This window comes from Athene noctua, chromosome 26 (assembly GCF_965140245.1).
Source record: "Athene noctua chromosome 26, bAthNoc1.hap1.1, whole genome shotgun sequence".
In the NCBI taxonomy this organism is placed as follows: domain Eukaryota; kingdom Metazoa; phylum Chordata; class Aves; order Strigiformes; family Strigidae; genus Athene; species Athene noctua.
In genome coordinates, this window is record NC_134062.1 from 383,401 (window position 1) to 409,402 (window position 26,002).

The following is a 26,002-nucleotide window of genomic DNA, read 5'->3' on the forward strand; positions in this document are numbered from 1 at the left end:
CTGCCTGTCCAGCGCCGGCAGCCCTGCCTGCACACAGTGCTCACTTCATGTCTCGCAGCGTTAAATCACAGCAGACATGCAATTCAGGGGAGCGCGAGGCTCCGTAATGGGCGGCCTCGGGCGCGTGATGGGGCCGGCCCGGCAGGCAGCCGCGCTGCCAGGGCTCCGCCGCGATGCTTTATTGCTTTTGACGCTCCAGACGCGCTCTGAAAGGCGAGTCCTGGCATCCCGCAGGAGGGCTGCCTCCCTCTCCTGCCTGCTCTGCGCGGGCAGGCACCGCAGCCGGGACCTCCCTGCCCGCCCCTGCTGCGGCCCAGGCCTGCACAGAGCTCAGCCAGGCGCCTGCCACAGCCCCCGTGGCCCCTGGCAGGTGCCGTGGCTCCGGGTGGGAGCTGCCGAGGCGGATGCTGCCGTGGGGATACGGTGCGTCACCCGCGGGCTCGGGGCTGGCTCCCACCCCCGGTAAGGGCCGGGTGGGGTGACGGGGGCTGCAGGGCATCACTGTCCCCTCCCATCGCGGGGACCTCGTGCCTGCGGCCCCGTGCTCTCCCCGATCCCCAAGATCAGCACGGCTCTTGCCTAAGCACAATTTAAGAAGTTCGCCACCTGCCTAAGCTCAGGTACCCGCTCCCAGCATGGCTGCCCTAGGAAGAAGCCCGTCGTCTCCATCCCAGCGCAGAGCAGAGCCCGGGCAGGACGCGGGGCTGAGCCGCAGGAAGCCCCGGATGCCCAGCGCTTCGTTTCCCAGAAAAGCAATTACTGCGCAGCAGATTACTGGGCTAATAAAATCCCATTACGCCATTTCGGAAAGTAAATCTGATCCGGGCGCTGCCGATTGATATCAGCCGTCCCACCAAGAGTCCCGCAAGAGCGCCCTGCGCGCGCCTGTAACGCGAGGCTGTAATAGATCACGCTAATTAGATATCCGATAACAGGAGGGCTGATAGGAACTACATTAAAATCTCTTTAAGATGAAGATGTAAAACCCAAGGGAGCAAATTCAGAGCTAATGATGCTGCAGCAGAGGCTCCGCTTGAGTGGTCCTTGCCCCCTTGGCCGCATCCTGCCCGCCGCGGGTGCGGGAGGCTGGAGGAGCGGGGCAGAGCGGGTCACGGTCCCCAGCGCCGCCGCGGCGCTGCCCGTGATTTTCATTACCCGGATTCAATAAGGGGAAAGAGCTCTGAGCTGCCTGCGCTCCCCAGGAGGTGACTTGCCAGCCGCTAACGGAGCCGAGAAATCAAATTAGCCCCAGCTCTGCTCTCGCTCTCTCCCTGACACCGCTGTTGGCAGCCGAGGGGGAGTTCATCAGGGCCGCGCACTAATTCTTATCTCGTTTAAGTGACTCCACGCTGCCATCTGATGCGATTTGCTCCGCGCCACCGCCGCAGGCGCTGGTCTCTGCCCGCCGCTTCCCCAGCACTTCCAGCAGCTCTGTGGGGGCACGGGCACCTACAGCACACACAAACGCAGACATACGTACACGAACATACAGGATTAGAGGGATTACAGGGAACAGGGGCCGGGTTGAGGCTCCCCTGCCAGGCACAGGGATGCTGCCCCGAGGACATGACACCCTGACGCAGAGGGAAGCCCGAGCAGGGTACCAGGGCACAGGCGAGCGCCGAGCACGTTTGTGCTCTCAGTTGTCACGAGACCAACCTTGTGTGTGGCCACGCTTGACCGAAGGTGTTGAATATTTGGGGAAACTGAAATGGGAGAGAAGCGCTTCCGTTCGCTGGAAGGTGCACGCCAAGGCTGCAGTGCCAACGGACCCTCGTCTGGGCGTAGGCTGCTGGCGGCTGGGAGAAGCCAAAGGCCGGCGGGCAGCGCGTGTTGCCTGCAGCCTGCACCGGCCAGCCCACCGTCTCCAGCAGGACAGAGCAACCCCACCACCGGCTGGGAGGGAAGCCCAGTACTTCCAGAGCCCCCCCTTCCCCTGCTGATGGGGACCCATCTGAGCCAGCACTGTGTCTCTGTGACCTCCTGGGACCGACCACCCCCTCTCTGAGGTTCCCCCCAGACTTTCTGACCGCCCAGGATCTCTGGGTGCAGATCCTCTCCCCCCGCTGTGCCCCACACCCCTGCTGCACGCAGGCACGATGTTTGTCCCCCCAAAACCCGCTTCTCCATGGCTTGGTGCCTGGGCAGGGGCTGGGGGACCCCCAGGGGAGCCGGCAGGGTGGGGGGTGGCGGAGTGGGCTCCCCTCGCATCCTCCCAGCCTGAAACTTGATGCAGGGGGAGAGGCTGATCGCGAGATTAATTGGGCGTTCTCAAAAACCCGACGGCGGGGGGAAAGCGAGCAAGGAGAGCTGCTGCCTCCCTGCTCGGGTTCACTCTTCCGCAGAGCTGCTGGGCTGGGCAGGAGGGAGGCGGCAGTGGGGAGCCGGCAGCATGAGAGCCGTGACACCTGCTGCTCTCGGGGCGCTTCTGGCCCTGCTGCTGCCCCTTGCCTCGACGCTGCAGAGCCCAGGTAAGGCGCGGGACCCGCGGGCAGGGCTGGGCAGCGGGGGCAGAGCGTGGTGCGATACCTTCCCAAAGCCTGAGCTGCGCGCCAGGCGAAGGCTGCTTCTCACAGAGACAGCGACGCTCTTGCAAAGAGACGTACCTGGGAGAAGCCAAGCGGGGGAAGCTGCGGTGCGAGAGAGGGCGAGGCAGGCTGAACGCCCACAGCGAGGTAACGTGGTGTTTGCAGCCAGCTCTGCGCTGTGGGCTCAGCGCTGCGGGGCTTCGAAGCACGCTGGGAGTGCACAGGGTCCGAGCCCTGAGGATACCGAGAGAATCAGGGTGATCTCCTGCACCCCCTCTGGGACCTGCTGCCAGAGCCCTCCACCCGGTACAGGGATCCCTCTACCGCAATGTTCCATCCCTCCTAAGGCTGAGCTGGGCTTTGGGGACGGCAGCGCGCAGAAGCGACGCCGTGCCTACGGTTTGTAATCTCAGCTCCACACACAAAACCGACTGCCAAAGCACTCACCAGCTAGTGTCATTATTTTCTCATTTGACCAAACTGGCAACTAGTACAAAAATCATTGTGCTGTTCTGCACCGGTGCGGCTGAAAGGTTTCAGCAGGTTTGTAACTGGGATCTTTGGACAGAAAAGGAGCGGGACGATGACACCCCTGCCCCTGCGCTGCTGGAGGTGAGGAGGAAGGTCCATGCAGATGCACCCCGTGTGCCAGGGCCATGCCAGGTTGCACCAGATGAGTTGCCGCACAGGTTTGGGGCCATGTGGACCAGCGCGGTGCCCGCAGCAGACACAGGGAGCGGCCGGGGCAAACCCAGCCCAGTCCTCCCTCTGCAGAGCCATTTTCCTGCTGACAGAGCATCCTGGCCCAGAGCTCGGTGGTGTGGGTGCGAGGAGGAGCGGAGGGTGCGAGGAGGAGCGGAGGGTGTGAGCTGGCTGCCACCAGCTGCAGCAGAAAAAGCCGCTTGGCCCCAGCCGCGATGACGGCAGCGCCTGTTTTCCTCCCCTCGCCTTAATTGCTGCCTCTGGCCCCCCCTCGCTGCCTCCGCTGCTGCACGCCTGCCCGGGCCAGGGTCGTGCGCCCGGCTGGCTCCCCGGCATTACTAATCACGTGCAACGTTGGAGGGGCTGAGACCACGATTTAGTTTTTTTTACCTTAAAAGACAGATTACAGTTCCCTTCCCAGCAGCTTTTCCCAAGTTCCCGCAGATCTATTCCAATTAGTCCCCTTCATTAGGAGGGAATTGGAGTCCGGGTCTGGGCGTGCTGCAGAGCAAAGCCACGAGTGCGGCTCTGCCGCGGCGTTGCTGGCGGCCTTGCAGCGAGGAGGCAGGTGCCACCAGCAGTTTGCTCTGCGATTAACGCTGCCGGCACCAGCCGAGGGAGCGTTTCCACAGGAAACAAACACCAAGATACCTAATAAATACTGAGATACCCAATAAATGAGTTTAGCACCCACCCTTCACCGCTTCACTTGCACAGCAAAGAAGAACGAGAGGTAGAGCGGTGGGAAACTTCTCTGGGGGCAGCGAGTCCCTCACGGTCCCCCGCTGCCGCTGTCCTGGCGTGTGTCCAGGCGAGGTGGGGGACGGCAGCTCTGCCTCGCGAGGCCGGGGGCAGGTCACAGCCCCATCTACCTACCCAGCAGCGGACGTTAACGAGGCGTGAGGCCGCGGTGCTGGCGGGCTTGTTTCCATCAGGATGCTCCTACCCAACCTTGAGGGAAAACCCGAGGTGGTGAGGGGGGGACGGTGGCCAGCAGCATGCTGCGGCTCATGGCAGAGTCCCAGCGAGGCCAGCCCTTGCCCCATCCCTCCCTCCGTCCCTCTGCCAGCAGGTTCCCGGCAGCAGGGCCAGGCACCGGAACCTGCCGAGCCCGCCCTGCGCCGGCTGGCCCACTCCCTGCTGGCCCACTACCAGAAGGGCACACGGCCTGTGCGGGACTGGCGAACGACCACCACCGTGGCCATCGACCTCATGGTCTACGCCATCCTCAGCGTGGTGAGTCCTCCGCTCCCATCCTGCACGGGATGGGGGCAGCTGCCTTCAGTGTGGGCAGCTTCTGCCTGCCTGCAGCGGGGGGAACGGTGCCCGGTGCGCCGCGTACTCCCGGCCGGCTCTGCCACCTCCCGCGGTGCCACTACCCGCCCTGCCGACACCGTGTCCGCTTCTCCCCGCAGGATGAGAAGAACCAGGTGCTGACCACCTACATCTGGTACAGGCAGGTGAGCAGACGAGCCTGTGAAATGTTGCCCCTCCCTCGCCAGGTCCCCCCGGGGCCCAGCACCCCCTGCAGACACGGGTGATCCCCAGCGAGGCCGGACCCATCCCAGGGGATGGCCAGACCTCCGCAGGGCTCGAACCTCAAGGCAGAGCTTTCATGCTCTGTGCTTCACACCATTGGGTGGTGCGACGGCCAGAGGACGCGCCCTTCCACCCTCCAAGACGGGTTGCCCCGGCAGAGTGCCAGGGTTTGGGTCCCAGTGGGGCAGAAGGGACCTCGCCCCCCAGCCCTGTCTCCCTCGTCCCCAGCACTGGATGGACGAGTTCCTCAGGTGGGACCCGGCGCACTTCGACAACCTGACGCACATCTCCCTGCCCGTGGAGAGCATCTGGGTGCCCGACATCCTCATCAACGAGTTGTGAGTGTGGCTCAAGGCCGGGGGCTGGAGTCCCCTCGCCCACCACGGGCACACGCCGCCCCATGCTTTGTATTCCCGGCACAGAGCTGGCAGCCTCCCCGCATCGGGCGAGCTGCAGATGGGGAACGGCTCGGCACTTGGGCCATTTCCAACGCTGGCGAACCGCAACAGTCGGTAATTACCCGCGCCGTGCCGGGGGTGGGATCCAGATATCTGGAGAGAGGCTTTGTGAAGGCAGCACAATGCGAGGGCAGCTGCAGAGCTGCCGGCCCTTCCTGGAAAGCCAGCCGGCGTCCTTCCCGCTCCGGGGAGGGGGGTTTAAGGTGTTCCCTGTGGCTCCACAGAGCCCCGAGGCAAGAACGCAGCCACTCCTTGGGCTGGGGGAAGGCAGCAGCCTGGACAGCGCCCAGGTGACACCAGACAGGCACCAAAAAAGCCAACCGGGGGGCAAACCCCGGCTCCCGGGCAGTTCCCTCCCAAACGCAGCTCGGTGGGAGTTGTCTCTTCCCAGCGTGCTCTCCAGCCCTGGTCTCTGTCCCTTGTGCCCCCCAGCGTGGATGTCGGAAAGTCTCCCCATGTCCCCTACGTCTACGTTGGCCACCACGGGGAGGTGCAGAACCTCAAACCCATCCAGGTGATGACCTCCTGCAGCCTGGACATCTACAACTTCCCCTTCGACGTCCAGAACTGCTCACTCACCTTCACCAGCTGGCTGCACCACAGTGAGTGCCGGGGCCCCCGCGGGCGGGGGGCTCGGGGGGAGCGGGCAGGACGTCAGCCGGGCTGGAGCTCCGTGCAGAAGGCGACTCGCCCCTCTAGATGGCCCCAGCGGATCGGGGATGCATGCGGGGAGGGCAGGCACCCAGCCTGGCCTGGATGTGCAGGCAGCTGCCGGCGCTCCGGGCCGGGCACCCCTGGTCCTCACCTCTCCTCCGCCCCCCAGTCCGCGACATCAACCTCTCGCTGTGGCGGCAGCCGGAGCTGGTCAAGTTCGACCGGAGCGTCTTCATAAACCAGGGCGAGTGGGAGCTGCTCTACGTCCTCAGCTGCTTCCAGGAGTTCAGCGTCAAGAGCAGCGACAGCTATGCCGAGATGAAGTTTTACGTAAGGGTCTTTGACCGTCGTGCTTCGCGAGGGTGGGGTGCTAGGGAAGGCTCTCGCCACAGTCCCCGTGGCTCCATCGCCCAGCTGCTCCGTGCCGTGCTGCTCCTGCCTGTGGGCAGGAGGGTCCCGGTGCCGAGCCCTTCCTCAGGCTCACCTTAGTGACCCCACCATCCTCATCTGCCTGGCTGGAAAGCTGCCCCCACCTCGTTTCACCCCTTCGCCAAGCCTTTCCTGTCTCTGTCCTGCAGGTGGTCATCCGGAGACGCCCCCTCTTCTACACCGTCAGCCTGCTCCTCCCCAGCATCTTCCTGATGGTGATGGACATCGTGGGCTTCTACCTCCCTCCCAACAGTGGCGAGCGGGTCTCTTTCAAGATCACCCTCCTGCTGGGCTACTCGGTTTTCCTCATCATTGTATCTGACACGCTGCCGGCGACTGCTGTTGGCACCCCGTTGATAGGTGCGGCGGCACTGCCTGCCCAGCCCACTGCTCCGCGTCCTGGGCCTGGAGCAGTGGGAGCTCTGCCCTCCGCGGAGACCACCCGTCCCCTGGAGAGGCGGGCGGGGGGGACTCGCTCGGGACTGCGCGCTGGGCCTGAGCCTTTGCAGGCCGCTCACCCCGCTGGCGTCTCCACAGGCATCTACTTTGTGGTGTGCATGGCCCTGCTCGTCATCAGCCTGACACAGACCATCCTGATCGTGCGCCTGGTGCACCAGCCAGACCGGCAGCCCCACGTCCCCGAGTGGGTGAAGCACCTGCTGCTGGAGCGAGCCGCTGTCCTGCTCTGCATCCGGGACAGGAAGAAACTCAGCCAGAGCAGGACGCAGGGCTTGGACATCTCCAGGCAGGTGGAGAACAACGACAGCGCAGGTGAGGGCTGTGCAGAGGGGGCCCACGGGAACCGAAGGGGGCGAGGTCCCACCAGGTGATCCGCGTGCCCGGGTCACCCACGGAAATGCCCATTCTCTGCCTAAAGAGGTTCTTCCGCACTTGCCTCTCTTGATCCCGTAGCCAAGCCGAACCACTACGGCTGTGAGGAGCCCCGGCAGCGCGAGGAGCTCCGGGAGTGCGAGGACATGGGGGACGCGAGGCCTGCACCAGCCATGGCCGTCCCGGCTGAGGGTTCCCCGCTGGCGCACGGCATCCTGCGCGAGATCGCCGCCATCCGCCGCTTCCTGGAGAAACGCGAGGAGTTCCGCGACGTCGCCCGCGAGTGGCTGCAAGTGGGCCACGTGTTGGACGTCCTCCTCTTCCGGGCGTACCTGGTGGCGGTCCTGGCCTACAGCATCACGCTGGGCACCCTCTGGTCCGTGTGGCGGGACGCCTGAGCCGGGGCGGCAGCGCCGGGCACCCCGGGCCTTGCCCCAGCGCCCGCTGGCACCCCCCGGCGTTGCCCGAGCCAGGCTGCTGCGCCCCCCGCTCTCCCCTGGCTGCGGGGCAGCCGCGCCCGAGCGGAGCTGAGGAGGAACCGCCGAGCCCCGCGTCCCGCTTCCCCGCGCCCGCGCCCCCGGCCGCGCCGCCGCTTCAGCACCGCGGACAGCGGCCCCGCGGGTTCCCGCTGTCCCGGGGGTCCCCGTTGTCCCGCGGGTTCCCGTTGTTCCGGGGGTCCCCGCTGTCCCGGGGGTCCCCGTTGTCCCGCGGGTTCCCGTTGTTCCGGGGGTCTCCGTTGTCCCGGGGGTCCCCGCTGTCCCGCGGGTTCCCGTTGTTCCGGGGGTCCCCGTTGTCCCGGGGGTCCCCGCTGTCCCGGAGGGTCCCCGCTGTCCCGGGGGTCCCCGTTGTCCCGCACATTCCCGCTGTCCCGGGGGGTCCCCGCTGTCCTGCGGGTTCCCGCTGTCCCGAGGGGTCCCCGTTGTGCCGGGGGGTCCCCGCTGCCCGCTCCAGGGTCCCGGCCACCCCCGGGGTTCCCCTACCCCTCATCCCGGCTGCCCCGGGGAAGCCGCCATGCACCGGGGGCCACGCGCCCGCGTCTCCCTGTCTCCATTGCTCCCCCTGCTCCTCAGACTCCACACGGGGTTTGTTCCCCCCGGCCCCCCGGGTACACTCGCTCAGCCAGTCCCCGTCCTGCCCGGCGGTACGGTAAACTGGGAGAGAACTGGTGCCAGGCAATGGCAACCAAACTGGGGTGCAAAGGGGACCGACTGCTACCAGGGCCTTGGCCAGTTCCCCCGCTCGCTCGCTCCCTCCCCTCCGGCCAGGTCAGAGGCCCGGGGGTCACTGGAGGGGAACGAGCGACCAGCTGCACCCAGAGCAGGGCGCTGAGCCCAGGGCGCCAGCAGCAGCCACCCAGTGCGGATCCCGCTCTCCTTTCATCACTGGGTGCGTCGGGGGTTGTGATGAGACTCTGACTGTGCTTTCAGGGTGGCCCCCGGCCCTGCCCTGCTCACCCAGGACGCTGTAACCATTTGGCTCACTCTTCGTGCTGCGAACATACCTGACAACCAGCGTGGGCACCGTCCTCGGAAGCGCAGGAGGTGGCGGGATGGCCCGTCCCGTGCTCTGGGAGCATCTCTGCAGTCAGGCCGTGGGTGGAGGGGGACAGGGGCGTCGGCAGCGCCTGGCTCTCCCGCGTCCGGCCCCACTCGCTGCCCTGGAGCCGTCACCTGCAGGAAAAGTCCCCTCTGAGTGACAGGGGGGCTGGGGACGGGTGGAGCGGGCTCCTGCCAGCACTGGCCCGTGCTAATGCGCTGATGGTCTGTAAGTGGCTGCCTATCGATGAGGTGTCCAGTTAAAGAGTTCGCGAGACACTAAATCAGCCCATTGATCCTGCCGAGATCGATGGCGCTACAGACCTGAGCGGGCAATTAACACCCTCTGGAATGAGCCGCCTTCGTGTAACATCAAACGCTCCAACAGACAAATCCGATGGGTCCATTGACCCGGGCACGCTTGTCCGAGGAGGGGCCAGGGCGGCAGGACCCCCCAGCCAGCCTGGCCACCCCTCTCCCACCCACTGGGGCCTGGGTGCCCCTTGGGGCCCCGCCGCGAAGTGCTCACCTGTGCCGCCGCATCCCGCAGACCCACGGGGCGCCCAGTCCTCATCCTTTCCTGCACTAGGAAGCCATCCCGCGCCCAACCCAACCCCCTCGCGCAGCTCCGCGGTGCTTTCCCCCGGGAAGAGGAGGCTGCCCGTGCCGGAGGAACGATCCAGGTTCTCCCTTTGCCCTCTCGCTGCTTTGGGAAGCGCCGCATGCGGGAAAAACTTCCAGGCATCTCTCCGAGAGGATCCTGGATTTTCCTCTTTAAAAAAAAAAAAAAAAAAAAAATCAATAAATCTGAATCTAATCTCCTAATAAAGGTTTAATGAGGACATAATGTTGATGGAACAGAACATTGTTGCAGCATAATCGCTCCCAGCTGCTGCGCGAGCGTGCAGACAAAGGCCCGGTCCTACGACAATTTCCCTGTTATTATAACAACGCCTTTGTACCCGGCCACGCGCCCGGGAGGGGCTTCGTCCCCCTTCGCCCAGGGATGCTGCCACTGGCAGGTTGCTTGTGGCAGGGTGGCCTCTGCCTGCCTGGACTGGGCCAAGGCCTCCCCTGCCTGCCCAAAGAACAGGGCGCAGGATTTGCTCCAGCAGGCCGGGACCACCAGCGGGACCGCGGGGCAAGCTCGTGCCCCCAAACCCGCCGCAGGGGCACGGGATGAGCCCGGCCTCGACACTGGCACGTGGGGCGGCCTGGCAGGCATCGTCCATCCCTGGAGAAAAAACAAGAGGAGCTTCGCATCCAGTGGCTCCGACCGCACCGTCGTTGACGTCGAGCGGCACCGCGGCACCCAGGCAGCGCACGGGCAGCGGGCGATGCCGGCAGCACCCGCCGGGCCCCGCTGTACAGTGTGCGGCAGCACAAAAGGAGCGCAGGCGCTGCTGTTAATGTAGTCAGTAAATAAATAAAGGAGGGCTTAAGCTTAGTGTACAGCAATCAGTCGAGAACTACAGGATAATTAACGCGGCAGGGGGCCAGCCGACTCTGCAGGCAGGTTTAAATGAACGAGTTCACTTTCATTGAGGCAAACTTGCTCCGCTCCCTGGTGAGCCGCACGGGCAGGCAGGCAGCGGCGCAGGCAGCGGCGCAGGCAGCGCGTCCCGGGATGAGGGACGCGGGTTCGCTCCCTGTCCGCCAGGATGTCAGCACCCTGGGGGCACCCCCACCCATCCGGGTGGGCTTAGTGATGGGGTGAAACGGCCCGGGGGAGCAGGGCAGGCAGCCCCAAACTCACCACTGTGGGCACCCCCGCACCAGTGGGACGCATCCTTCCTCCTCCTCCTCCTCCTCCCAGCAGGCACGGGCACAGGAACAGGAGACGGCAGGCCGAGACAACGGAATTAACTTTATTGGCTGTTTTTTTGTTTTCTAACTGCAGATTCAAGGTATACAACTGAACATTGCTATTTTCCTTATGAGACTTATAAATAAAAATACAAAAAATGTTCACTACAAAAAAATCTACCGTTAGTAGGATGTAAAAAATATTCTCTTTGCTATAGAAGGCACGAACTTCACTTAGTGACACATGGAGAGAAAAAAACCTGCAGCAGTATATTCTTCTTCTTCTTTTTTTTTTTTTTTTTTTGTCTTTTTTTTTCCTCTGTCAGAAACACTGAAGTCTTACAAAGAAATGCATCTGAATCTACACAGGACGAAGGCAGATGCGGAGAGCTGCAACTAGGAGACACCACAACTGGTTTATTTTTTTTATTCTTTTTTAGTTTTTCTTTATTTTTCAGGAAACTTTTAGCTAACGGCATCTGTGGCTAGAGGACAGAGAGGACTCGCAAGCAGAACCGCAAGGGAGCAAACGGCGAGGGGAGAGGGAGAAAGTCGTACAAAAAATAGGAGCCGATAGATACTCTGAGAAAACCAAAGGGGAACTTGGGCACCTTCTGCGCCCGGGCTCAGAGAGGTGCTGAGGTAGACGGAACGAGGACAGCGACGGACCCGAACCACGAGTGGCAACACAGAGCGAGGGGACGGGCAGGCGGGCGCTCACGACACCGACGACAAGCCAGGGGGGAGGGAGCCCGGGGCCGCGGGGCCCTGCGGGGCGCTTGGTCCTCACTGCTATCATACACATATATATACTTATATATATATGGGGGGCGGCGGGGCCGCATGCCTGGAGCGCCGCGGCACCGCTCCGACGCCGACCCCAACGCCGTCGTGGCTGCGAGGCTGCGGCACGAAGGGAGGGAGAGAGGGAGGGAGGGAGGGGGGTGGTGGGAACAGAGGGGAGGTTAAAGCAAAAAAAGCCACATGAGCTTGGCCGCGCGCTCCGCGGCACCACGGCACCTGTGGCCGGCAGCGCCAGCGCGCCACAGGCAGCTACCGCGCGCGCGCCAGAAATTGCAGCAACTTTCCATGTGAAAGAACTTGGGGTTTTTCTTATATATTTTTTTTTCTTTTTTTTTTTTTTTTTCTTAGGCACAACAATTAAACAAGCCGTTCTCCACAGTCACATCCCGGATTGTACAACAGCGGCGTCCACCCCGCGCGAAGCAGCGACGGTCCCGCACGCGGAGGCGCACGCGCGTGCAAAGCCGGACCAGGGCGCGAGGGCGGACGCTGCTCCCGCAGCCGCATCCCTGCTCGGCACCGGGAGAGGCGGGACGGGCTCTGCCAGGGCGGGTGCCCCAAACCCAGAGGGGCCACGGGCAACCCTCCGAACCGCAGCCAGGCACCGTCCTGCTTCCCCTGACTCTTTTTCCCCCCTTTTCACCCGAACGCAGCAAAATGACAAAAAAAAAGAGCCGTGGCCACAAGTGCCGCGTGGGATGGAAACCGCAGAGCCCGCTTCCGCAACCGCAAAGGAGAAACATAACAAAAACGAACACAAGAGGTAGCTTCAGAACCGACGCCCCCGGCCCCATGGGGCCGGGCAAAAAATACCAGTTTTGGTAAGGATAATGCACAACGGGAGGCCGGCGGGGACGCTGCCGCCGCACCGTCCCTCCGCTGCCACGTGGCTCGTGTCTTCCCGGCCACGCCGCCCCCCGTCCCCCCAAATCAATAAAAGCTCATGAGGTCACAAAAAAACGAGGTAATTTCAAGTAAAATGTGCTAAATGCGGAAATATTCCAAAAGAAAGTTCAGAAAAACCGAACAAAAAGCAAAAAAAGCGGCGAGCGAAGCCGCCTGCCACCAGGCACCCCTCGCTCGCGGGCTCCTGCAGCTGAGGGCTGGGCAAAAAACCACGCTTGGCACCTTCCAGGCACCCCGAATTAGCAGAAAAAGGAGGATTCCCCCATTCGGAGCGATGCCACGCACTGACGGCACCCACGCTGGCACCGGCATCAACCACCTGTCACCAAACCGGCCGCATCTCCCTGGGGGGGGCTTCGCTCTCACCCCCCCAGGAGGGCGGGGAAGGGAGGGGAAATGCATAGAGAGGTCTTTGGTCGGGGGAGGGCAGCAGCCACCGGGCACCCTCGTGCCAACCAAGGCCCGGGCACGCTGCAGGGCACCGGGCTCGCACCCCGTTCCCTGCCCCAAACACCCTCCTCTGGCCAGGATCCCCCCAGGATGCTCCCACCGGTGGCCGGCGCTCTCCCATCCGCGATGCCGCAGCGCGGGAGCCCTCCTGAAACGGGGCCCGAGCCCCACGTGTGAGCTCAGGGGGTCCGCGGCGGGTTCCGCGTGGGGGACGGCGGAGGTGAAAGCCTTCCCGAAGCACCGGCTGCACGCACGCTTTCGGGGAAGAGCGTCGTTCCTCCGCGGTCTTCCTGGCAGCGCCCGTGGTGACGGAGGGTCGGGGTGGAGCGAACTCCCCGGGGCTGCCAGGGGTGAAAGCTGCCCCACAGCGCCGGGGGCAGCGGGCGCAGAGGGGGCGCGGGCGGGGCCGGGGAAGGGGCTGGTGCATGCCCCTGCCCCAGCGCGAGCTGCAGGATCCTTCTGGCGAGAAGCAACGAACAAGAACTGAAAACAAACAAGGCCGTGGACGCTGCGGGTTTGGTGGTTTGTTTTTTTGCCCAGTCCTCCGCCACTCCGCCCCGCCGCCCCTGCGCCTCCTCCCTCAGACGTAGCAGAGGTAGAGGTAGGTCTTCTCTATCCGCCAGTCGGTGGGGATCTCCTCCGGCTTGTGGCCCTTCATGTGCTTCTGCATGGCGGAGAGGCTGGGGCAGTACTCCAGGCAGATGGTGCACTGGTAGGGGGAAGCGCCGTTGTGGGTCCGAAGGTGTTTGATCATGGCCGAGTAGTCCCGGGAGCGCTGGTGGCACAGCTTGCACTCGAAGGGCTTCTCGCCTGCGGGAGACGGGGAGATGGGGGGGTCAGGGGGGCGCGGGGCCTCCGAGCGCTCGTTAACTGCCCGGCATCGACGCACAGCCGATGGCCGAGTAATGAACAGGAAAACCGACCCGGCTATCGATCCCCTATTTACAGCAGTTACGTGCCGGCGCATCCGAGGACCCGTTATCCCCGGCCCCCGCCCCCGCTGCACGTACCTGTGTGGACCCGGTAGTGGGTCTCCAGCTGGTGCTTGAGGCTGAACTTCTTGCCGCAGCCGTTGCACTCGTAGGGCTTCTCGCCGGTGTGGATGCGCTTGTGGCCCTTCAGCGTGCTCTCGTCCCGGAAGCAGCTGCCGCAGAACTCGCACTCGTAGGGGTGGTCGCCTGCAAGCACATGCGTGTCAGAGCCGCCGCCGCCACGCCCAGCCCAGCTCCCCAGCCCGGATTGATCCCGGCACCCGCCGCCGCACCCCGGGGCACGGAGCAGCCCCAGCACGGCCACGCCGCTCCCCGTGTGCCCGTGGGGAGGGGACGCTCGGGGCGGAGGCCGGTGGGTGCCGTGACCCTCCCGCCACCGGTGCCCCGGTGTTTCACCCGGCGTCGCCGGCACAGACCCGGCCCCAGGCGTCTCCTGCGCTCCAGGCCGGGCGGCTGATAAATGAACTCCAGTTCGGCACCAAAGGCAGAATGATTTGAAGGAAAGGTGAGGGCTCCAGCTACTTATTTATTACAGGCGCGGAGGCAAGGACAATAAAGATAGATTGATCGTCCGAGACTTTGTTCATGAATATTTAAATATTACTGATTTGTCTTGTCACTGTAATTACAATTTCTCTGTGCCGCATATCCTACAAGCACAGTTTATGGTAAAGAATGGCGAACTGTATTTCACTTGTCCTGCTGCAGATGTGCGGAGCTGCCAAGCGTGTAATGTTCCCCGCATTTCATACATTTTCTTCAGCTGTGAAGGCTTAAGTCATCCACAATGACCTACGTTTTTTCATTATCCCCGTGTCAAACTGCACTCGTGCCTGGGCATAAATTGTCCTTCTCGTTATATACTCACATGCCTGCGCTTTCGCTTCCTCTTTAAAATGATATTTTACTCGCTCCCCGTGTGCCGCAGCCGAGACCTGCTGCCCTTCACCTCCTCCCGCTGGCTGGGCACCAGTGGGGGCTGCTCGGGGTGCATCTCACACCCCCTCCAAGGGCAAGCAGGCCTTTCCCCTCCCCATGCTCAATCCCAAATTATCGCCCTGGTTTTCGATCCTACAGTCGAAGACAGCGATTCCATGCCCGAGGCCCTTCCATGTGCTCAGGTTCTAGGAGAAGCTGCGTAAAGGGGGGCTGGGGCCCACAAGGAGGGGTGTGAGCACCCCCCGCCTGTGCAGGACGGCCCCACGCAGCTCTGTCAAACACCCCTCAAGCTCCGAGGGCCCTGGTGTTTCCCCACAGCCAGGAGCTGGTAAAGCAGCAGAGGTTGGGGCAGGACACGCGCGGCTCGACCCGCAGCCCAGGTCACCGGATTACCGGCTATAAATAGCTCCGGCGCTCGGCATTAACGCGCTTACCGCCAGCGCCGCTCCCGGGTCCCGCTTCGGGACCCCCAGCACATGTGTGGGTCTGGCAGCTGCCGGCCTCAGCCCGGACGGAGCGACGCGTCCCCTCGGAGGGCGTGTGTCCACCCTGCCCGACCGCAGACGGGGCAGGGGTATCCCGACAGGGCACGCACCCTCCTCCCCGCAGCCACCAAAGCGCGACCGAGGGGGTGCACGAGCCGCCAGCTCGCCTGGGCAAAGGGTGGGCGAGGAACGCTTCACCCGCACGGCTGCAGCGCGCTGCGACGGTGCTCGCCACATGGCCACGACCTCCCCTGCTGCCCCGGTCCCACCTGGGGACCTGCTGGGGACACCGAGGACACGGCACAGGGCGGTTGGAGCCCCACGCTCCCACCAGGTCTCCTGGGGCCAGGCCCTGCACCGTCGAGGCACCGGCTACACGTAGCACAGGTCGCCCTAATCCCGTTAGGGCCGAGCACCGGCTGATTATGTGCATCTACCACCCGTAAGCTGCCGCAGCGGGGGTGCGCGCACATCCCCTGAGGAGGTCAGGTCACCTTATACCGGATCAACTTATTACACGAGGCTTTTTTTTTTTTTCTTCCGCTTGGTTTTTTAAATCCAAGCAACCTCAGCTGCGGTCACCTCAACTCTTTCACAGAATCACAGAATCATCTGGGTTGGAAAGCCCTTGCAGCTCCTCCAGTCCCACCACGAACCTCCCCCTGACTGTTCCCAACTCCCCCAGATCCCTCAGCGCTGGCTCAGCCCGACTCTTCAACCCCTCCAGGGATCCCGGGGACTCCCCCCTGCCCTGGGCAGCCCATTCCAACGCCCAACAGCCCCTTCTGCACAGAAATCCTTCCTCAGAGCCAGCCTGACCCTGCCCTGGGCAGCTTGAGGCCATTCCCTCGGGGCCTGGCGCTGGGGCCTTGGCTCCAGAGACTCATCCCCCCTCTCTGCCCCCTCCTGGCAGGGAGTTGCAGAGGGCCAGGAGGTCTCCCCTCAGCCTCCTCTGCTCCAGACTGAACCCCCCCAGTTCCCCCAGCCGCTCCCCAGCAGACCTGTGCTCCAGACCCTGCCCCAGCTCCGTTGCCCTTCTCTGGCCACGCTCGAGTCATTCAATGGCCTTTTTGGGGTGAGGGGCCCAGAACTGAACCCAGGAATCGAGGGGCGGCCTCCCCAGTGCCGAGCCCAGGGCTCAGATCCCTTCCCTGTCCCTGCTGGCCACGCCAGTGCTGACACAAGCCAGGATGCCGTTGCCCTCCTTGGCCCCCTGGGCACACTCTGGCTCATTCTCAGCCCCCCCAGCCCCTCTCTGACCGGCAGCTCTCCAGCCACTCCTCCCCAGGCCTGTAGCCCTGCTGGGGGTTGTTGTGGCCCAAGGGCAGCCCCCGGCATTTGCCCTCAGTGAAACTCCCCCAGTTGGGCTCAGCCCATGGCTCCAGCCTGGCCACGTCTCTCTGCAGCCTCCCCACCCTCGAGAGATCAACACTCCCACCCAGCTGGGTGTCATCTGCAAACGGACTGCGGGGGCCCTCGATCCCCTCGTTCAGATCATCAGTAAAGATGTTAAACAGGAGTGGCCCCAGCACCCAGCCCTGGGGGACACCACTTTAAGACAATTTCACTTTCTTTTCCCTTTTTATTCTTGGCAGGGGGGAAGAGCCAGCCCGAGGCGGCCTGGGCGGGGAGCGTGCCGGCGGCACCGTACCTGTGTGGGAGCGGAGGTGCCTCTTGAGCGCGGTGTGGCTGGGGAAGGTGCGGTTGCACTCGCTGCAGATGTAGCTGCGCACCCCGGCGTGCACCTCCATGTGCTGCTGCAGGGCGCTCTGCGTCTGGAACCGCTTCCCGCAGAGCAGGCAGAAAACGGCCATGTCCGTACCTGCGGGACAGGGAAAGAGCCCGCTCAGGCACCGCCCGGCAGGTGTTCGGGGGGTCCCCGCTCCCACCCCCAGAGACATCCCGCAAAGCCACCCCAGGGAGCAGGGGGCTGGATGCGGGGGGGTGACGCGCCCACCCCCAGCGAGCCCCAAACCCGACCCAAGCTCCGTCCCACCCACCGCAGGTAGAAAACTGCTGCACCAACACAACAGCGAAAGCAGGAAAAAACCCCAACCCCAGATACTTACACACCGCCAATAAAAATATCAGCCCTTTGTGTTATTAAACAATTTGTTTTCGTTTATGTATAGCTGATTGTTCAGAACCTATGAGTCAGTGCAAATTGTATTACGCGGGGAGATTAAGCAAATAAATGCTAGCTTTTTGGAGACATTAAAATGTGAGGACTATGGAAATAAAATTATCTAGAAAATTGTATTAGCAATTCATTAGCAGCAGCAAGATGTTCAAGGTAACCAACGGATCTGCGCTACCTTTAGGAAGAGCAGGGGCAGGGGGGCTGCTGCTCAAACCCGGCCCGGGGGGAGCCCACCGGGACCACGGGGCTGGGAAACGGCGGTGTCGGCACCGCGGTCCCACGGGCAGGTGCCGGCTAAGGCTGCTCCCCCAGCACGACGCCGGCAGCGTCCTCCCGGCCAGCCCCACGCTCCGGCCGGCGACGGGCGTCGCGGGGAGCAGCTCAGCGCCGTCACCCGCCCCGGCTGCGGGGATGCAGGAGCCGCCGGGAGGGATGCTCAGTCCCAGCCTCGGCGAGGTGCGCAGCGGGCTGCCCAGAAACGCTCTGAAATCTGCCAACCCCCCCTAGGGAAACGGGAATAAAAGCAGCAAGAGAGGCGGCCCCGCACAGGAGCTGCCTTTTTCCCTCCACAGGGATTTATCCTGCAGAGGGGGGGAACGCGCGCCCGCGCCCCCCACGCAGCTGCGGACAAAACGCTCCCAAGACAAAAAAAAAAAAAAAAAAAAAGCAGCCAACCCCAACCGGGCCGTGCGAAGCAAATCCCGAGAGGTATGCGGCCCCGCGGCCCTCGGCGGCCCCGGCGGTGACAGCAGGACGGGTCAAAGGTCCCCGGGGCTGAGCCCCCAGCGCCGCGGCCAGCTGCGGAGCGGAGGCCCCGGCCGGCGGGACGCCGGCCCCGATAAATCTGCCGCCAGCAGCCCCCGCTGGGGCCGGGGACAATGGGCTCCCGTGGGGGCGGAGGGCAGGACAATGCCGCCGGGCCGGCGCGCGGGGCCGTAACAAATCCTCCCTGGCACCGTAGGGCCCTCATTTGTGAAACTAATTGGCCCCCGCTTGAAAAAAATAAAAAAACCCGGGCCGACTCTGGCAGCCGCAGCGATGGGGACGAGCCGCATCGCACACGCGTGGGGGGACGCGCCCGCCGGCCCACGGGGACGGTGCTGGTCGCCCGGAGCAGGGCATCCCCCGGGACTGCTGCTTGCCAGGGCCCACAAAAGGCATTTTTTAAATCTTTCAAATATTTTTTTAGGTAACACATCAATAATCACTAAACGCCCCAAACGGGGAGGTCAACGTGCACCAGCCACCCTCTGAGCGCCCGTGGGGTGCGATGGCCGATGCCAGCCCGGCGGGAGGACGCAGGAGGTGGCCCCGCAGCCCAGCATCGAGCCCAGCAGCGGGACACGGAGGTTTGGGGGTTTTCTGCTGGTTTGGGGGCTCTGCCGACAGGCTCTCCAGCGGGCCTGTGGCACCAAGCGGGGGCTCTGTGGGCCCCGTCCCACTGTGGACGCTCAATTCAGCTGATTTTTTTTTTTTTTAAGCTGCACGTGCAGCAATGTCCCACTTTTGGAGAGAAGACGGGAGGTGGGAGGACACGGGAAAGCTCACGAGAGGGTGCCTGGGGTCATCGCCATCCACAGCTGGGCTTTGGCAGCACCAGCCTCGCCGCAAAGAGCCTCACGGGGCAACGCGGGGACCCGGCCTGGGGCTCCCACCCCGTGCACGTCCCTCCTCTCCTCTCCTCTCCTCTCCTCTCCTCTCCTCTCCTCTCCTCTCCTCTCCTCTCCTCTCCTCTCCTCTCCTCTCCTCTCCTCTCCTCTCCTCTCCCACCCGAGTGCGTCCCTGGGCTCCCAGCCGGAGCAGCCCTGAGCCAGCCCTCAGCCATCAGAAGAAAAATCACCCCCGATAGAGAAACGCCACCGCCCCAAACCAGTGAGAGATGGATTTATTCATTTCCCTGACGTTTTAATGGTTTCTCCCCTTTTTGCGGGAAGATGATTACAAATTAAGCGGCATTTAAACGCTTTTTACTGTCAACAATTAAAAGGGGCGAAGGCGGGCGAGCAATTCATTCCCCGGGAAACGCGGCAGCTCTCGGCGGGCGCCGCTGGCCCTTCCCTCTACTGTACACCGCACAATGGCCCCGAGCGCGCCATTAATTTTGCAGGATGTTCAAAAGCAAATTAAAATATAAAAAGCCCCTGGGCACAAAGATAGATACCGAGGGAGGGGGTGGCGCAGGTCAAGCTCGCGGAATTAAAGTCTTAGCAACCAGGGAGGCTGCAGCGCAGCCCGCTACGCCGCGCTCGGCGGCCACCTTCGCCCATCTTCCCTGGTTCACGTATCTCTGCCGGGCCCGGCGCTGTTTGCCGGCAGCTGCAAACCATGACCGGGGCGGCCGTCAGCGCTGCCGCGGGGCGCAGGGGCTGAAGCCTGTTTTAAATAGCAGGTGGTCTCAAATCTGGTTTTTAGGGGACGGATGCTTGCTGGAGGGAGGAAAAACCTCCAGCCCCCAGCCTGGAGACGCACGTCCCGGGTCTGCGGCGGCTCGGTTCCGACTAAGTGCGGTCGCAGAGATGAGCAAGGCGCAACGTGCGGCCGTTGGGGGCTTTTCTGCCCCTGCCCAAGCCACAGCGAGGGATGCTGTGGGCAACCCGGCCCCGAGCACGGCCCCGTCTCCCGCCTGCCACCTCCACGAGAGGAGGAATTAGAATAAAAAGCCGCGTGGCACCGGGCGAGGGAGGCAGGGTGGGTCTCCCCTCGGCGCCAGAAGGAGCCGGGCGGTTCCAGCGAAGTTTAGGATGCGGGAGGTGCGCCGGCGGGAGAAAGGCGACACGTCCCCTTTAAAAGGAAATATAATTTACAGTGTGCAGCCAGGCGGCCCATAGTTTCAATCTCGTTTACTATAGAGAAAACTCTGCTAGCTGTTCTCTATCCCACAAATCCGATTTAATCAGACAAGCCAGCCAGCGTGGCTTGAAGTAAAAACGGATAATTAGTAAACAGAGAGCTACTTCAGTGCTTCATTGGCATTCGAGCCGGGCTAGTGTGTCGCATTTAAAATGCAGTCTGATGAAGTTTACAAAATCAAACCATTTGTTACTCCTATTGAAGAGGCTTCAGGCCACTTGCAATTAAATTGGAATTAGTGCTCAGAATGAGATACAGCAAATTCATACTAAAAAGGGATCTGACTTTCAGACATTTGACTTCAAGTTTTTCCCCCCGTGCGCGTGCGCCATTGCGCCAGCTCCCTGCCGGCCCCCCGGCAGCACGGCTGAGCCCGCAGCCCCGACGCAGGTGGGTGCAGGGTGACCCGGGGATGCTCCGGCAGCCGTGGAGGGGGGACCGAAGGGGCCCGATGTGCCGGTGGAGCATCCTCTGCCGAGCCCCGGCTGCGGCAGGACGGCTGCGGCGCTGCCCAGGCGCGCGGGGCTGATATAGGGACGTGCAGACCGACCCCTCCTCACGGCGCTGCCATCTTTTCCCTGTCTCTCCTTGGAGCATTGTTACGAGACTCGAAAAACGAGTCAGATCTGTCCACCCGTTGCAGCAATAATCGACAGCGTCAGAAACCCGTAAGCGAAGGCTGCGGAGGGGCACGCTGGGAGGGCTCTGGCATCACAGCAGGCACAAGGTGCAAGCACCAAAGGATGCCAACGGAACCTGCCGCTGCCTCGCACGCCCACCCTAAAACCCCCAAGCCCTCAACCCGGGAGCTGCCAATTCGGGGTCTTCAACAAGACTCGCTCCTCCTCCACTCTTCATATTTAACGTAAACTCTCACGCGACGCACGTGCCAAAGAGGTGCACTCAAAGTGCCGCTGTCGTTAGGGCTGCGGCGGAGAGCTCCAAAACATTCCGGCCACGCAAAGCAGGAGCCCAAGGGCTGTTGGCTCTCCCGAGATGAGATTTCAGGGACGTTTGACGTTTTTTTGTCAGTGTGTCAAGGGCTCCCTACCAGCCTCCACCTCCTGGACAATGCTGCTGGCTGCAGCTGCAGGAGAGGCTGCAGGCTGCTGGCATGCGTGCAAAGCAGCGTGAGGGGAGGGTGGCGTTTCGAGCGTCCTCAGGGCCGCGGAGGCAAGGGGATGAAACCACCAGCCGCCACGGCCCCAGAGCTGCCGGCGGCCATCCTTCCCAGCCCTGCCTGCAGGAAGCACCGGCACCCCCCGAGCACCCCCGCACGATGCCATTGCTGCCATCACGCTGCCGGCAGCGGCGCGGGCTGGGCCCTGCGCTGCCCGGTGCCGGATGCCCCGGCAGGGCAGGCGACAGCTGCCCTGCCTGCACAACACGTGGAAGGACCGAGAGCCGGCAGAGCCGGCGGCACTCAAGCACGTACTTAAGGTGCCGGGCTCAGCCCAGCGCTGAGGGTTCGCCAGGGCGGCCACTGTGCCTGTCCTGCTGGCACCAAGCCGAGGAGGGGGAGGATGGGTGATGAAGGACAGGCAGAAGCGCTGGGCGCTGCCACGGCCCAGCACCGAGTTGCGTTGTGCCCCGGCAGACGCGCACCGCTAGGGGTAAGCAGATTAACCCAGTTTTGGTGCCTGTTTTCGGGATTGTTACAAAACCAAAAGCGGCGTTTTTGGCAGCAGCACCGAAGCAAAGCTGTGGGGCTCCTCTGCCCCGCCCCAAACGCTGCTGTGGGGGCGCACGATGCCCACACACGTGGACACACGCGTGTCACGCCAGGAGGGTAGAGCCAGCCCTTCAGACGCCCCGGCTGCTCCGGTGTGGCCCTGGAGCAACGGTGCTCTGGAGGGGTGTTGGTGGCACCTGTCACCGTGCCGGCGGCTCGGCTGGAGCCCGACGGCCCCTACAACCTTCACGGCGCAGCAGAGAGAGGGGAGAAACAAACCCCGGACGAGAAACACAAGAGACACGCACGTTTTGTGCCAGAGTCACCAAATCATCCCGGTTCCAAAGGCTGCCTCCGGACTCCGCAGCTCGGCTTCTGCGCTAATTAACATCTTTATGGAAGGCAACTTCTCCCAAGGGGGCATTTGTTTGATTATTATTATTTACTCAGAGATAGCACAGCTTTCTTCCCAACTTTAACCGACTACGGGAAATTAATTCTTAAAAAGCAGCCGGCACCGCCCGCTCTTCTGCTGCCGGTTTTCCTCCAGGGCTGGATGCGGCCGCTCTGGCTGCAACAGGAGGGCACGGCCTGCCCCCTCCCCGGCACTGCCCGCCGCTGCGGCACCCGCTCCCCTTTTTACCAACGCCCGGAGAGACTCCAGCCTTTCAGAGCAGATGTACGACGTTGACCTTGCAAGCACAGGGGATTAACCCCCCCCCAAGCCAAAACGCTTCATTTTTTGCCCCCGCAGCCCAGGGCGGGATGCACGGGGAGGACGCTCGCAGCGATGGGGGGAGCGAGCGGCAGGCCCCGAGCCGCGGTTCTGGCACAGGCAGCTCGCGCCCGCCGCGGGTGATTTATTCCGGGGGCCATCTGGAACCGGGGGACAATGCGGTCCCGCATCCCGGTGACCTGGCGCATTAGTCACACCCTCCCCGCTCGACCTCTCCGTCTCCCTTTGAGCGTGGCGGGACGAGAGCGTCCCCTTCTCGCCGCCCTTTCGGGGGGCCCCTGTTCCCCCCGGTCCCACTGGCGACACCTCGCCCCTCTGCCAGCCGCCCTGCACCTCCATCACCGTCACCATCATCATCACCTTCTCTCACTGCGCTTTTCTGCGACTGCTCAGGCAAGAACGATTATGAGGGAGAGCGAGCGGGGAGGGAAAGAGCCCAGCGACTATTAGCGGTGGCGGCTTTATGGCAACAGGCACACAACTCATTCGTTTCATGTTTCGCGGAATATAAAAGCGCCGAAACATTTTAATTTTAAATTCTTATCATTGAATTTACTGCTTTTCTCTCGCAATGATTTGTGTTGCTTTTTAATTTTTACAGTCTCTACAGAAGCCAGATGCTACCGCCTAGGGCCAAAATAATAAAAACCCGCCGCAGTCGCGAGTTACAGAACAAAAAGGAAACGCGCGGCTGACAGAAGTTAATATCTCAATTTAACAGTGCTGCTCCGCTAATGATCCTTTGATATGTGTTTATTTAGAAAGGTCTGATCTTGACCTTGAAAGCAAACTAAACCGCAAAGTCTTTATGAGAGGAGAGAAAGACTTTATTTATAGACGGGCTTTGCGTCAATCACGGCGGCAGCTGGGCCCGCGCTGGGCGAGGCACTGCCAGGCAGCCCACGGGTCCGAACGGGGCGTCAGTCGAGGACAGCGGTTTTGGGGGGGGATCGGCTGCCGAGGAGGCCCGTGCCACACGCCCTCTCTCCAGGGTAGGACGCCGAGCCCGTGCGCAGAGACCGGCCGGCACAGCGAGGGGTGCGGGCAGCTCCTGCCTGCGAGGGACGCAACCGGGGACAGAGGAAACCGAGCGCCGGGAAACCAAAATCAGATGAAGCCTTTAGGGGCCTAAAATCCCGTTCTGGTGCATTTCCACCTCCCAGCTGGGGGAGGCGAGCGTTTCCCAAGCTCCTAACACCGTCAGCCTGGGAAGGCGCCGCCGAGGCTTCGCACCTGCGGTGCACTGTGCGTTTGAGCCTAATTTCTGTTATTTTATGCTGAAGAGCGGTTTGAAGATGTTTGCAAAGCCTAAAGTCTTCTGGCCACAGCTGGAGGTGTTCCCCCCTTGCAGAGCTGTATCCCCAAAGCCTTTTCATGGCGTTATCTATCAAAAGGCACCAATATATATCACAAACATTCAGGTGGCCGAAAATGCAGCACATCCCTTTGCGGCACCCATTAAGCATTTTGGCACCAACAAGCCCAGGGTCAGGGCGAGTCCGGTAACGCCAGGATTGGGGTCACCTGCTCCGGGGAGCCGGGCCGGAGGGTGCAGCCCGACAGCAGCCATGTCCCGCCGCCACCGGCCAAAGCCAGCAAACGCGTCCACATTGAGCTCCCGAAGGAGCCGGCGGCAGTAATTCAGCCTTAACAGTGGTGTGAAAAACGGCAAGCTCGGAGCCGGAGGAAACTTCCCGGGAAGGGAAAAAGTACATAGGAGCGGGGGGAAGCAGTTTTTCTCTGCAGCAACCGAGTGTGCCCCAGAGCTGGGCAGGGACGACGCTGGGGGACATCGGTGCTGCCAGATCGGGGGCACGTACACGCGCCTCACGCACCCAAACCCCCCCAGTCCCGAACAGCCGGGGCATGAGACGCCGTTTGGCTCCTTCGACCCCTAAAGGCGCGGGTGGAAAAGCTGCCCCCTCTCTCCTGGTCAAACAAACGGTGCCTGTCCACAACGCATTAACCCGCTCGGTGTCCGGGGATCCATGCGCAGCATCTCCCCTCGGCGCTGCTTCCCCCAAGCCTGTCCCGGCACCCTCTACCCTGGAGAACGCGGGATCCATCCCCGCCATTCCCACGGAAGCCGCACGTTGCGGACCCATCCCTGCCCCTCCCGAGGACAAGCGTTTCCCCGGGGCAACCAGAGGCAAATTGTGGCGGCGTTTCTGGCCACCGCATCAGGAGGGAAGCTGTCAGCTACTCGCTTACTCGTCACCACAACGGCTTCCCAGATTTCCTCTTCCCAATCGGAATTTGGAGTGAAACCAGCTGAAAAAATAATTTGACTTTATGTCAAAAACCTAGCGTAGTTTTCCTCACTGTTTTCCCAGCAATGGTTAAACGAACATGTTAGAAACTGCTCCAGCGTTAAACAAAGAGCTTGAGTGAGGAGACAAAGCCCTCACCAGCATTTCTGGTCCACCGAGAACCACCCCCCGAGGTCTTTTTGGCCAAAGATTCTCCACCACGAGCGTTTGCCAGCCAGCGCATCACGGTGGCAGCGTGCTTTTCCCTGCCAGGCGGCTTTCAGGGGACAGCAGAGATGTCCCCGGTCCGCAGCATCACGTCCCGCCCTCCGCGGTGCCCTGCGCTCGCCCGCGGTGCCGCGACATCCCACCCCGTGGGAGAGCACCACCGCCACAGCCATCGCCGCCATCGGCCCGCCTGGCACCCGCCTGGCGCCCCCCGCTCCGCGCGTGGATCCCTCCGGGTAGGGTGGTGCCGCCTCAGCACCCCCCAGCCCCACGCAGACGCCAGGAGCCCCGCACCGCGGCCCAGACGGTACAAACACGCTTTTTGCGGAGTGACCGGTTGCCGTGAGGCACAAAGCTGGGATTCGCAGCGCCCGCTGATTATTCCTGCACCCCCATCATTAAAAAAAAAGAGAGAAAAGATGAAAAGGCCCCTCGGTAAACCCGGGGAGCCGTGAAACGGTACCGAAAGCAGCCTCTCCCCTGTTCCTTGTGGGTTTTTTTTTGAAAAGTGGGGAGACGCGAATCCCGGGGGACAAAAGTAACTGCTAAGGTAAGTTAAACCTTGTCGAGATGAACTTTCCTGCTACTTTTAATTAAAAGTTCTTTGGAATTAAAAAGGACACTATTCAGGAAAGGCTGAAAAAAAAAATTCATTGACACCAGCCCGCCCCCCTCCCCTTTTCCCAAGGAAAAGAAAAAGCTGTTTTTGTGTGTCTGCTCACCCAGCCCGCACTGTACAAAAGGAAGCGGATTTGCAGCAAGACACATGAGATGACCCCCTGACCCCGAGCCGCTGAAAAGTCCTCAATGGCATAAATACCAGATAATCAATCACATACCAGGAGGGCCGGTCCCCCTGCCCTCGCCCCCGCCGCCGGGTTTATGAGAGATGCACTGTAAACGGACACCGGCTCCTGACGGGAGGCCCCTCTCGGCATTCCTCCGCCGGACCAGGAGACCCCGGCCGCCTCCTCGCCCGCGTTTCATCCCTATTTTATAAAGCCCCGGCGTGGCAGCGCCGAGCATCCTCCAGCTCGCCCGAGCGCCGGCAGCGCCTCACCTTCCCCAC

At 62.5% G+C, this 26,002-nt stretch overlaps 3 protein-coding genes across 8 annotated transcripts in view; 1 reads left to right on the forward strand and 2 right to left on the reverse strand.

Annotated features, from left to right (window-relative positions):
• The window catches only part of USP28 (ubiquitin specific peptidase 28), a 42,175-nt gene extending 29,367 nt beyond the window's left edge, over positions 1-12,808 (reverse strand). For all 3 annotated transcript variants that reach the window (XM_074927610.1, XM_074927606.1, XM_074927603.1), the window contains exon 1: positions 8,643-12,808. In XM_074927610.1, coding sequence (XP_074783711.1) covers positions 8,643-8,717 — 75 coding nt within the window. In that variant the 5' untranslated portion in view covers positions 8,718-12,808. The remainder of the gene's footprint in view (positions 1-8,642) is intronic.
• On the forward strand, positions 2,125-7,716 carry LOC141970770 (5-hydroxytryptamine receptor 3A-like). Of its 2 annotated transcripts, XM_074927615.1 has the most exons (9): positions 2,125-2,471; positions 4,303-4,466; positions 4,646-4,690; positions 4,998-5,107; positions 5,660-5,829; positions 6,051-6,211; positions 6,460-6,670; positions 6,848-7,090; positions 7,223-7,716. In XM_074927615.1, exons 1-9 carry the CDS (start codon positions 2,231-2,233, stop codon positions 7,537-7,539), a joined length of 1,662 nt encoding a protein of 553 aa, XP_074783716.1. In that variant the 5' UTR covers positions 2,125-2,230; the 3' UTR covers positions 7,540-7,716. The 2 variants fall into 2 exon arrangements, with proteins under 2 accessions (XP_074783716.1, XP_074783717.1); XM_074927616.1 differs by lacking the exon at positions 2,125-2,471 and having other exon boundaries at positions 4,367-4,690; positions 6,460-7,081.
• Positions 12,809-13,083: 275 nt separating the features above from the next.
• Positions 13,084-26,002, reverse strand: part of ZBTB16 (zinc finger and BTB domain containing 16) — a 57,274-nt gene continuing 44,355 nt past the window's right edge. For all 3 annotated transcript variants that reach the window (XM_074927614.1, XM_074927612.1, XM_074927613.1), the window contains 3 exons: positions 16,710-16,880; positions 13,653-13,820; positions 13,084-13,452 (listed from right to left, as the gene is read on the reverse strand). In XM_074927614.1, the coding sequence (XP_074783715.1) occupies positions 13,223-13,452; positions 13,653-13,820; positions 16,710-16,880 (569 nt within the window). In that variant the 3' untranslated portion in view covers positions 13,084-13,222. The remainder of the gene's footprint in view (positions 13,453-13,652; positions 13,821-16,709; positions 16,881-26,002) is intronic.

Bases quoted from the DNA above. Each gene is read 5' to 3' on its own strand.
- LOC141970770 (XM_074927615.1), top strand. From the start codon at position 2,231: ATGCAGGGGGAGAGGCTGATCGCGAGATTAATTGGGCGTTCTCAAAAA. The intron at 2,472-4,302 runs GTAAGGCGCGGG...CTCTGCCAGCAG, and splicing joins CTCGACGCTGCAGAGCCCAG to GTTCCCGGCAGCAGGGCCAG. The intron at 4,691-4,997 runs GTGAGCAGACGA...CCTCGTCCCCAG, and splicing joins CCTACATCTGGTACAGGCAG to CACTGGATGGACGAGTTCCT.